This window comes from Chenopodium album, chromosome 19 (genome assembly GCF_948465745.1).
Source record: "Chenopodium album chromosome 19, dcCheAlbu1.1, whole genome shotgun sequence".
Lineage (NCBI taxonomy): Eukaryota > Viridiplantae > Streptophyta > Magnoliopsida > Caryophyllales > Amaranthaceae > Chenopodium > Chenopodium album.
The window spans coordinates 39,183,464-39,196,754 of NC_137852.1; the positions used below are offsets into that span (position 1 = coordinate 39,183,464).

The 13,291-nt window shown below is 36.1% G+C and overlaps 1 protein-coding gene and 1 pseudogene across 1 annotated transcript; one reads left to right on the forward strand and one right to left on the reverse strand.

Moving 5' to 3' along the window:
* The first annotated feature begins 5,495 nt into the window (after nucleotides 1-5,495).
* Nucleotides 5,496-11,034, forward strand: LOC145595924 (uncharacterized). The gene is made up of 3 exons (XM_081652355.1): nucleotides 5,496-5,611; nucleotides 5,844-6,322; nucleotides 10,222-11,034. Exons 1-3 carry the CDS (start codon nucleotides 5,557-5,559, stop codon nucleotides 10,900-10,902), a joined length of 1,215 nt encoding a protein of 404 aa, XP_081508481.1. The 5' UTR covers nucleotides 5,496-5,556; the 3' UTR covers nucleotides 10,903-11,034.
* A 670-nt stretch (nucleotides 11,035-11,704) lies between these two features.
* On the reverse strand, nucleotides 11,705-12,458 carry LOC145595886 (dirigent protein 22 pseudogene; annotated as a pseudogene).
* Nucleotides 12,459-13,291: the final 833 nt, after the last annotated feature.

Here is a 13,291-nt window from a genome sequence, read left to right on the forward strand (position 1 = left end):
TAGCCTCTACTTGATCTTAGATTTCTTCATGTACGTGCACGGTTGTGTAGCTAAGGGATACATGACCGTGCAGGCAGAGTTCATATGGAGATGGCATTACACGACCATGTAGCCCGTGGTACACGGTCATGTAGCATGAAAACGTGGATGGAAGAATCACACGATCATGTAGAATATGGTACACGGCCATGTAGCTTAATCATATCATCTAGCACTTCGATACATAACTTCTCATGACTTGCAAATCTTCTTATGAAGTTCACCAATCTTCTCAAAATGTCGTAGCATGTTCATCATCACTCCAAATGCTCTACTTCATCATGAAATCACAACATAACAACCAAACAACCAGAATAGAAGAAATTGAGTCCAACTTGGATAAAACATACAGAAACACGAACTATATGTTGAAATTCTATAGTAAACGCATTTCAAATAGCCCAAAAATAATGGTAAAATATCGACTTATCAGTGATGTACAAAAATAACCTTTGAAACTTCATTAAGAGTCTAAAACTCACCCTTACACATATATATTAATTATACTCAACAATAATCAATATATCATCAACAAACAACTTGTTTTTACCAAATTGAACCTTTAATATAGGGGTAGTACTATAGGAAAGGTTGGGTTTCTGTTGTTCTTGATTAAATAATTGGTTTCAAACCAATTTCCTTGGACATTGTTTGCACCATGTCCCTAGCTTGGTAATCCTTTTGTAAAAGGATCTGTCAAATTATTGCAAGACCTTACATACACAACAGTTATTATCCCATCTGATATTAAATAACGTACATATGCATGTCTTAAACTAATATGTCTAGATTTTCCATTATAAATCTTATTATACGCTCTAGACAAAGTAGCTTCACTATCACAGTTCAAAGAAACAGTTGACATTGGTTGTGGCCACAACTCTATATCTAATAACATGTTCCTCAACCATTCTAGAAAAAGAAGACTAAGAACGTTGAGCAACCAATAATTTTGATGATGTCCCCAACGTGTAAATCGAGGAACAAGAATAAAGTAATTAATTAAAGAGAAAGCAAATGATAACTAAGCTGCACAGCCTTATGGTTAATTCTTGAATAAAGTGATAAGCAAAGAATATGAAAATTTAAAAATGACTCAAAGTTTTACTGCCGATTGAACTACTATACTGTAATTCTTAAATGTATTGATAAGCAAAGAATAAAATAATTTCTCAATTGTTCCCAAAAAAAAAAAAAAAAAAAAAAGAACAAAAAAAATTTCAATTGGTTACACGTGAATGCATTTGCATGCATGCTTTACGCTAACCTAGTTTACGCTAATGTGTATATATATGCTTCACTATGTAGTACGTAACTTATATCACTACCAAAAAAAAATAAACTTAGATTTACACACCACCAAAAATGGAGAAGGAAATGTACCGAGCAGCTATGGAAGGGGTCGTGGACTTCCTTAGGGTAGTCCGCGACCGAGAAATCGAAACTGGCTGCTGGAACAAACACTTTCTAGGTTCCCTAACACCCCAAAAAAATAACATAATACACGTTGCATCCCAATTTGATCAGTATGATTTCCTAAAAAAGGGTTTCGCTTTATTTAATTTCTCTCCTCTCATGATCGCCAGCACAAATGCTACTGGTGATACACCTCTTCATGTGGCTTCTAAGAGGGGCAACAAAATGATTGTGAGGCTACTAGTAGAAGCCTTTAATGAATTGGTGTTTGGAGAGGTAGAGATTTTTAATGAGTTTGGGGGAGTGAGTAGTGAGGCGGCCGAAGGGGAGGAGAAAAGGCCATGGAGGGTTAAGAATTTGGAGGGGAATACTCCCCTACATGAAGCACTCATCAATGGCAAGATTGAAGTTGCGACGTACTTGGTAGAGGTTGATCCTCTACTAGCTAGCTTTGTGAACAACAATGGAGAAACTCCTCTCCATCTTGCCATCAAATACAACGTGGATGGTATGTTTTTTGCTAGTTTCTTACTATATTTCATGTTTAATTAATCAATAACTAGCTTTCAAACTTGTACAATGCATGCATGTATACTTTCTTACTATATTTCGTATTTAATTACTAGCTAGCTTTCAAACTTGTGTAATGCATGTATGTACTTAATTAATTGTATGTGGTGTTCATGGAGGGATTTATAGAAAGGAAATATGCAATGTAAATAATTGATTTACCTAAATACATCATGAAATCATGGATAACTTACTAGTAATAAAAATAAAAATAAAAAATAATCATCAATTGGTAAAATATGAAAGAAAAAAAAATTAAATAAACAAGTAGTTTAAAGGTTTAGGAAATGTAGCAAGCACCCTCCATTTCATATTATTCATTATATTTTTATTTTCGTGATCAACTTATAAAAACTTTTACTATAATTACAAATTTACAATATATATTATAAAGCGTAAAAGCATATCATCTAGAGCAATATTGAGATTCGTCTTGAAATGAATTTGTGGAATTTATTACATACTGGTATATTTTTATTTGATTTGTTTTAACTCATAATATCTAATTGAAAATAATCATATATTAAAAAATGCATACTATTGGACAATGTAAAAATTAAAATATAACTAAAATTAGAAATAGAAGGATTGAGAGACTATGTAAAGTAATCCAAATATATGTACGGATCGGAGTAACTTTTAGAGAGCTATCTTAGATTTATAGTTAATATTTAATCAGTTATATTGTTTAATATTTCAAAAAAAAAATTTGTTTTGTACTACATTAGTAACACTGTCCAATTAAAGATTACTAAAACCCCTTCTAGGAAGTTTCTATAAAAAGTAAGGTCTATCACTTTCTCCTAATGGAGTAAAAAAGAGGTGTACACTTTATTATTTATTTTTAATTAGTATGATTAAAGTTTAAAAATTGATTCGATCCAGGCATTTTAATTGACACCTCTAATTATGAGTATGTTCTATACATTCGCTATACTATATTATGATTTATTACTTTACTCGTGTAGTAGTGTTATACATGTCCCATCCAAATCTCAAACGTTAAACTATCAATTTTATGTGGAGAGAACAACTTGTTCATATTGTTATATTATCTTCATCTAATGAAAATTCACACATTTATGTAAACATTTTGTAAACCTTGTACAGGTGATATAAAGTTAACAATCGACACCATTGAGCTAATGAACAAGCAACAAGCAAGCCTATGTTACCAAGGATCAAGGTTGGAAGAAACTTCAATGTCCATCATAAAACTTCTCTTACAAAAAAGCCAAGTTTCTGTGAATGAAAGGGATAAAGATGGTCTAACCCCCATACTTCGAGCAGCCCTTCAATCTCATTTTTGTGCAGTTAAAACTATACTCGACGAACATCCAGAGTGTTTGGAGATGTGTGATTTACAAGGAAAGACCATTTTGCATCTCTTGAAGTTTCAAAGCTATGAAGAGGCAAAGAAGTTTTTTTATGAGAATCCGCAAATTCTTAACTTGAAGGATCAACAAGATAATATGGGAAACACTCCAGCACATATTGCTGTAATGAACTGCATTGAAAGCCATGAAAGGATTTCGAAAGAGCAAGATGCTAGTGGTAAGATGAAAGATGATGCTGGTGACCAATGCAATGAGGCCGAGGGAAGCACTCCGACATCACCCATTGTTGTAATGAATTGCGGCATGAAAAACACAACCAATGAAACAAAGGTGGTCAAGAGAGAGCATGACATTATTGGGGTGATAAGAGCTTTGTTGGAGTCATCAACAAATTTCAGCCTTAAAAATAAGGAAGGTATATCAGCTATTGCTCTACTTCAACAAGTTAAACCGCGTTTCACATGTACAAGCTTACTATTTGAGGTAAGATCTCCAATCTTAGCTTGCCGTGGTTTTCAGTTTTTTGGTTTCTGATTTTTCAAAACCATATGATATATGTCATATAATGTATTAAAAAGTATGTAGTCAAATTTATTAACATCATATAATAATATTGAAAACTGACAAAAGAAAAGTGAAAATACATTTTTCTTGTTTTTTGTTATTTTAAAAACCAAAAACCAAAAACAGAAAACGAAAAACAAAAAAGGATCCCACACAAGCCCTAAATGTTTTGTTTTAATCTCTTTCATTTATTGTCTTATTGATTCATTTCAAGGTTTTCAAGCCCTTTAAGCCACATTAGTCTTAAAAGTGATGAATTTTTCAATACAAACGAAACTGATGATATAGATTGTATATTAATGTCGAACAACTTCATCTAGGAAAATAAATTGTTACATTGCTTTATACTAAAGTTAAATTAATCTCTGTAATAATAGAGAATATAATATGAATTTTAGTTTTATGAGATTATTATTAATTTATCATGCATATGCACAAAAGTGAATCGCTTGCATTTAGTCGTGCAGTGGTCATGTTCCTCGTGGATATATAAAATTCCTTCTCATATAATCCATCTATTATTACTCCGTGTATTTAAGAGTCTCAGTGGCATAAATTAATCTCCGTATATTTTCACGTATGTTGATTGTTGAGGCATAAATTAGACTCTTGATATCTTTAGTTGATATTGATTTAAAAAAATTAAATTTGATATTATAAAATTATACATTGTGAATAATCCAAAAATATAATAAAATAATATGAAATGCTATATATAAGAAATTAAGTCAAAGCTAATATTTATATAGTGTAAAAAATCAAAGGGTATTACTTACAAAAAAAAATGGAGTAGTAGTACATGATTTAATTTATTTAATTAAGGAAAAATAAGTTTGATGAGATAACATTTAATGTATAAAGAATGAATTGAAAAATATCTTCAAGAAAAATAAGTTAGGTAAAGTTTAATTAGGGCTCTAACTAATTTCAGTTTTTAACTAGTACTTTGATTAAATCATATTGTTTAATCTTGTAGGTCGATATGAAGATAGAAGGGTTGTTAGCAGAGAAAAATCCCAAATGGTTGGATGAGAAAGAATTAAGGGAAGGTGTGGCAAATACAAGTGTGGAACGTTTGAGCCAAGAAATAGAAGAATGTGTGAAGCAAGGTTTTTTGAGCATAACAGATGTCCTCTACAAATTAATAAAAGCTTGTGAGTTCAAACATAGTGATGACACTCAAACAATGAAGTTTAAACGGTGTTGCTTCAATCACAATCATAGCGAAAAATTTGAGAGTCCAAAGACTACAAGCACATCTAGTTGCTACAAAAAAATTGAAGAGCTCATGGAGGTTCTTTTCGAAAAGAACCCTCTGTACATATACCAAACAAACTCTCGAGGGGAAACTCCACTTCATGTAATGGCGAGGGTGCCAGAGCTTTTTTCAAGTGAGTCACTCTTAAACAAAATTAAGCAATCATATGACAAAGCCAATGAGATCGAGCTAGGGGTTTACTCCCCACCCTGGAGGGTAAAGAACATGGAAGGAAACACACCTATTCATGAAGCATTTTTGCATTTTTCTCCAAAGAATGAGACTGTTGTTATCAAGTTCTTGATGGATTGTGAACCAAATGTGTTTCGAAGAAACAACACTAAACAAGAATGTGATCGCGATACTTTTGGTATGTACTTGAACAATCAAAGTGAGACACCACTTCATGTTTTTTGTGGAAGCAAAGGTTAGTTTCAAGTCTCTTCATGATGTTTTAATTATTTAGGGTTTGTTCTCTTTAGTTTATATTCAGTTCAGTTCAGTGAAGTTCTTATCTTAATTTCCTTCTCTCATAAAATATTCAATTCAGTTCAGTTCAGTTCAGTCAATCAGAACAGGCCCTTATTACATTTTTTTGTATGAACTTTTTAACATACATGTTTAATAAGGCCGGTATATCTTTCCTTCTCTTGAAATAGGAAAAATTGGTGATGAACATCAAAATCTGATCAAGGAGATACTTGTAGCAAACAAATGGGCAACCATATATCGCGATGCATGTGGTTTGACCCCATTACTAAGAGCAGCAAAAAATGGACAGATTGCCGTAGTTAAGCAGATGTGGGAAACTTCTCCAGAATCAGCACAACTACGTGATTGTGGCGGTCGAACATTTTGGCATATGCTGGATATGCCAGACACAACTAAAAAACAAGAGGAAGATCTAGTGGCAAAAGCACAAGATGACAAATTGATAGGGATAGTAAGATTATCAAGTGCAACAGATAATGCTGGGAAAACACCACTTGTTCAAGCTATTAATGACCACAATTACAACCTCGCTCAAGTTCTTAGTAAAATCACAAATAAAAGTGTCAATGCTGTGCTAGCTGAGCAAGCTGTTTCAATTCGATACACTCTCTTTATACTAAGTATTGCAAGTTATCTTCCTGGACAGGTACGTACTTACATATATATATCAATCCGATTATTTGTTCCTTCATTTATATTTACTCATTTCAATGGAATTGTAATGTAATTATATTATGATTCTACTGGATTATTCTGGAATAATCCGAGCTTTGGGGGATGTTGATTTTCTTCAATCCTTAACCAGTCAACAAAAGTCAAATAACCTATTCCTCCAATGGCACAGCAAGGGGTTGATGCATATAGACTGTCTCCTGAAGCTTACCATGCAGAAATGCGTTCTTAACATCCAGTTGATGTATCGACCAAGCTTTAGACAAAGCTAGGCTAAGAACAGTACGGATAGTAGCCGGCTTCACAACCGGACTAAAAGTCTCCCCACAATCAATGCCAACCTGTTGTGTTTTGCCATCACCTACAAGACGGGCTTTATGCCTCTCAAAAGAACCGTCAGATTTCACCTTATGAGTAAAAAGCCACATAGAACGAATAACATTAACATCAGGTGGACGGGGCACCAACTCCCACGTCTTATTTTTAATAAGAGCATTAAATTCATCATCCATAGCCATTTTCCAATTCGGGTCACGAAGAGCAGAAACGGGGTTACGAGGAAGAGGGGATTTCGTAACCTTAGAAACCACAGCACTGAAATTTTTATATTTCGGGTTTGGTTTAATGATACCATTTTTGCTCCTAGTGATTATAGAAGAAGAAGGAATCGGAGTTGGGTTGGAGATAGAAGCATTTGGGCCAGCTGTTTGGGTAGACCGCAAGTGGGCCGTGGCTGATTGAACAGGCCCACGGTCCGCTTGTGATCTATTCTGCCCAACAGAGGCTGCAATGCGAGAAGGAGAAGGTGGGCCGTGATCCAAGGAGGGAGATGAGGGAGGAGCTGAAGTTGGGCTAGAAGGAGTAGGGGATTGGCGGACTGGGCTGCTAGGTGGAGGCTGGCGGACTGGGCTGCGTGAAGGAGCAGCAGTCGGCCCAGTCTGGGAAGGAGAGAACGGAGGTGGGCTAGGTGGAGTAGCAGGCCTCTGTTCGGTTTGGGCCAATGGAGTGGGCTGCCCAGTGGTCTGTAAATGGTGAATTTGAGAAGGATGAAGACCGTCATCCAAGAAGTCATAGGTGTGAGAGAGGGGTGTATGCAACTTGGAAAAAGGAAAAACCGACTCATCAAAAACAACATGTCGACTTATAAAAATCTTATGAGTGCTAAGATCATAACACTTGTAACCCCTGTGATTGGATGGAAACCCCAAAAAAACACATGGTGTAGACCGGGCTTGGAGTTTATTAATAGTTGTGGACGGAAATAAGGGATAACACAAGCAACCGAAGACACGAAGATGAGAATATGACGGTTTCCTTTGATAGAGAACTTCAAGAGGAGACTTAGAATCTAATAATTTGCTTGGAAGAATATTATGAAGATAAGTAGCCATTTGTAATGCATGATGCCAAAAAGAGGGGGGCAAAGATGCATGTGCAAGAAGAGTGCGAATAATATTATTCAATGATCTAATTTTGCGCTCGGCCTTCCCATTTTGTGATGAAGTATGAGGACATGAAAGACGGAAAGACATACCATTAGACTCACACAAAGCCCAAAAAGGTCCATTATCATATTCCCTCCCATTATCACATTGAAAGGTCTTAATAGGTCGTTCAAATTGAGTTCGTATTAATGCTTGAAATGCTAAAATTTTATCATAAACATCCGATTTTTTAGCTAATGGGAATGTCCACAAAAATTTTGAAAAATCATCCAAAACAAGCATATAATAACGATGGCCCGATGAGCTCAAAACAGGTGAAGACCACAGATCACTATGAACAATATCAAAAGGCATAGTAGTAGAAGAAGTAGAAGAAACAAATGGCAATTTAATATGCTTTCCAAGTACACAAGAATGACAAACACTTGAGCTAGAGGAGTAAGTACATTCAATGTTGTTATTATTTCTAAGAGTCTTTAAAATAGAAGATCCCGGATGTCCCAAACGATCATGCCAAAAAGAAGAAGCTAAAGCAGTAAAATTTGATGGAGTAGAACTAGAGATATTGGTAGTGAGTGGATAAAGGTCCCCTTGGCTATCACATCTCATTATTGGCATCCCCGTCCGATAATCCTTCACAGAAAAACCATACGGGTCAAACTCAACAGACACATAGTTTTCAGTGGTAAATTTACGAACAGAAATCAAATTTTTAATGAGTTTAGGGGCATGGAGGACATTGGAGAGAGACAAGGGAGGACTTGGGGACGGTAAAGTAGTATTACCACAACCACGAATTGGAATAGAATGACCACTACCAACAATAATACCATTATGATGATTGCTCAAATTAAAATAAGACGAGAGATTACCATTGTTGGATGTCATATGAGAAGTGGCGCCGGTATCCATGTACCACGAGGGATCGGGCTGCTGCAAGGACATAGTGTGGAAAGCTGCTTCAAGATCCGTTGGTGCATAGGAATTGGACTGAGAGGCTGCATAGGCTTGCTGTGGAGGTCGTGGACCGAGAAGGCCCTGCTGCTGCCTGGATGGGCCTTGAGGCCTGGCCCAACCTTGGGTTGGAAATGGGCATGGTGGAGCAGCCCACGGCCAACCCCAAGGAGGGTATGACTGCTGCTGCCAAGAACCCGGACCCCACACCTGCTGCTGCTGCTGAGTGCTGCCACCACGGCCAGCACCGCCGGCGCCGCCACTGCCTGAACCACCAGCAGACGTACCACGGCCACCACCGTGGTTCCCTTTCCGGCCACCATTCTTCTTCTGATTTTTACCCTTCCCGCGAGAGTTACCCGAGCCATCAGACCCCGAATCACCGTCACGAGAAGTCACCACCATAGCAGACGCCGAGCCCGACGCCATGGCTGCCCGTTTTGCCAAGCCCGATTCCTCCAATGTGAGCATTGATCGGGCTTGGTAAAAAGGAGGGAGAGGAGAGCTTTGTCGTATAAGAGTAGCCACGCCATTATACGGTTCGGTGAGGCCCGAAACCAACTGTAGAACCAGCCGATTGTTGTCCACCGGAGCTCCAACATTCCGCAATTGATCGGAAAGGCTCTTGAGCCTTTGACAGTAAGCCGACGCATTGGGAAAATCCTCCATTTTTGTAGAGGAAAATTCTTGTTCTAGAGTAACGGCACGAGAGTTTTGATTGTCTTGGAATATATCACGCAACCTATTCCAAGCCTCCATGGCCGTAGCATCGGGTTCCATAATTGTTTGCAAAAGATCATTGGAAATCGTGGAATAAATCCACCCAACCACGGCTGCATCCAAGATGGACCACCATTCTTTCTCCTCGTCGGTGAGAGGAGCCTTTTCCTTCGCCGGATCCTTGGATACGGGAGGGATAATATGGTGTAGAACCCGGTGCGATCGAGCGTGAATTTTAAAGAGTTCCGCCCAAGTAGAGTATTGTGAGTTGTCAAGTTCAAGTACCACCGGAATGGAGGTCTTGATGTTGTTCACAGTAAGAGCAGGGTGATACGAATGCTTTGAATCCCCCATAGAATAGAAAAAAAAAAAAAAAAAACAGAGTATAGAAGAGAAGAGGTTTGATGAAGAAGAGAAGAACAGAGGGCGGAAAATTGTTAGGGTGCAGCGGAAGAACCCTAAGCAACTGATACCATGAAAGAAATCTTTTCCGTGAATCTTTGCATTCCACTTACTGTCATTATATACATTGTACATGCTTAAGTTAGGCCACTAATTAAGCTAAGAGATATACATCAAATAATCTAGGCTATAAGTTAGGCAACTATATATTTACAAAGTCAAAGATATATTCTAACTAATATATCTTAACAGTATCAGGTCATCACTTGAAAAAAAAAAAGGCATGCGATAAAGAATCTTATTCCATAAGATGATAATAATAACATTGATTATTTTACTTTACCTTTTGTAGTTGGAGAAGGAACTCTGGAAGAAAATGAAGAATTTAGGCGTGAAGAGCATATTTGGAGTGCCAAAATCAGAAATAAGCAATTACACCAATACAATTGGTGTGATAGCTGCTCTCCTAGCCACAATTGCATTCCAAGGAGCTTTCGCGGTGCCAGGAGGATACCATTCAGATGATGGATATCCAGTGCTGTTTAAAAAGCATGATCACCTCAGCCCAGAAGATGCTGCAATTGAATTCTACAGGATAGCTGCATTTTGGGTGTTCATGGTGGCGGATATACTAACAATGTGTCTATCGATGATGGTGTTGTTCTGTCTCCAATGGATCCTAACCGGCGATGACAAGGAAAAGTTTGTTATAACAGATCTCTGCCTTTGTCTGCTTAATCTGGGTTTTATGACAACATTTGTCGCGTTTATGATGGGAGTGTTTGCCTCGAATTATCATATGGAGAGTACCATAGCCATCTTCACTGTTGCTGTGTGCTCTACGATAATGTTGCTTCTCCAAAAATGTATTGTTATGAGACCCCTTCAGTACGTTTTCCTCACTGTCTATTTGGCAATTACGGGTACTTTTCGATGTGTTGCTTCGAGCAAAGCAGTAAAGAATTCATACAACACATTGAAAGACGGTTGCCATCGACTATGCTTTCGAGCAGCCAGAGAGGGCGGTTCATAATTTGATATCAATATATAATAAGCTAAGGTAAGATCCTCGATCTCTAGTGTGTTTGAAGCGTGGTGAGTTTAAGCATTGTAACTAATAATGTTATGTACAATTTCTTCATTTTTTTTGGTTTTGTTGCTTACTTGGAAAACTATGTTGTGTAATAATTATTTGTGCTAAATAATAATGGCTTTGTTGGGAGCTAAGGGTTCCTTAGCTTGCCTATAAACTATACTCGTATATATTATTCAAAGAAGTTACCTCAATACCAAATTACATTCTTTCTTATATGATGATTCTCTACATAAATGAAATTAAGATTCTTAACTATACCTATGTGTTTTCATTACCTTCATTCTTTTTAAATAGTCTACATTATATTATTGTATCCATATCAATCCATAAGACCATAATAAATTAAAAATACATATTTTATGAAGACATTTATTTTTCGAGACATTATTGTTGGAAATGGTAATGCAATCAGAATGAGAAATTGAGAGAGAAAGAAGGAAAGGGAGGAAAATGTAGTTAATGGGCCCCACATGACAGCACATACTCACATTTGAGTTGAGAGTCAAGTAAGTGGGAAGTTGTAATGTTTTGAAAAATAGTTGGTGAAAAAAAATAAAAATAAAAAATAAATAAAATTGTAGATGGTAATTACTAAAACAGCAACAATTGTAGGTGGTAATTGTTCCAAAGGAAAATTCACTTCTCTTTAAAATAGTTATAATGATGTCAAAAAATAAATATATAAGGAAAAAACTTGTAATGAAATTGCTTCTAAAGTTCCAAGTACATAACATACATTAAATTCTTTATAAAGCTGAAGGCTTTCCAAGTTCAGATTTTATAAGTTAACAAACATTACAAATGGAACAAAATAAGCTTATTCAACTAAGGGAATATCATAATGTAACACAAACAAATTGTACTCAGATATAGCAGCTCCGGTCTTAACATCATACCGGTATGTCTTAGCCAAAGCATAACCTCGAGCAAGCCGGAAAACACCGGTGCCACCAACAATAGTCATCTCTCTTACGGGTTCAACCACACGATACCGGCCCAAGATACTAATGCTACTCCCATTATACTTCCCTTGAGTGAAAGACAAAGTTATGGTCATCAACAATGAGCCAAACTTACCTTGAGAGGACTCACCATACAACCCTTGAGCTCTACCAACGAGTTTCGAGCTAAACTCGGGGCCTTCGGTTAAAGGATCATCGATCATGACTAGGGTGCCGAAGCCAATAGTTGTTTGGTTTGCTGGTCTTGCAATTATAACTGCTGTAGGGTTATCTCCATTTGGTATGTCATGGAAGTAAAAGTGAAGTTTGGTTAGTTTTTGTGTATATTTGGCTAAGTTAATGTTGAAGGATTTTTCAGATAAATGAGCTTGTGTAATAGTGATGATTGTAAGGGAGAAAAATAGTAGAAGTATGGAGAGTTTACAAGCCATAAAGTTGAAATCATTTTGTAATTAGATAGCTAATTTTTATGAGTTCAAATTGTATTTATGTGTTTTTCTCTTTTCTTGCTCTTTTTGCTAGCGTTGTTTATTGGATGCTTATAATAGTTGTTGAAAAGTCATTTTATACCAACCCACTCAACCACGCATGAATTGGGAATATTGTCCCACGTAAAAGAATTCGAGGGAGGATGATTGAACTATAAATCTTAAGTTACTCTACCTACTATATATCATAGAACACTATAATAAAAGTTTTTGTTTTTAAACCGTGTATGGATCAATTTGGTACAGGTAGTGATGGGGCTAGACCTTTTAAAAATAAGGAAAATTATGAATCCACGCACATCTCTAAAATGACCCTAGAGAGACTTGAACGCTGGACATTATGTCAAAAGGTACAACTTTTCATCAATATGACTAGAATTGAATATCCCATAATAAGATTAGATTATGATTAGATCATTAGATCTTCAAATTCTTATTCTTTGTTTTATTTTTATTTGCTTGGAATTTTCCTCTTAGTGAAATTAAAATACCATATGTTTGAGAAAAAAAAAATATTTAAAGGTCAGACTATTTATATAGACTTTTGCTAAAATGAGTTGATTCCACTCTATTAGCCAAACAACTAAAAGTGGATAAATCATCAAAGACTCAAAGAACAATATATAATAAAATATTACACTTCACCTACTACCAATTGACATGTTTGAAAAGCATCACCGTAATAATAGTTGAAGATTTGTGACCCAATAATACGCATTGTGTGCATTATAAGTGAAGACTATACATTTTGTCAAAAAGAAACTATTGAGAGCACTGACTAAGTACTCAAGTGTAAGATTTGCTTATGGTTGAAATTTGTGTGCAGTATTTTTATTTTTATTTTTATTTTTATTTTTATTTTTTATTTAATTTTTT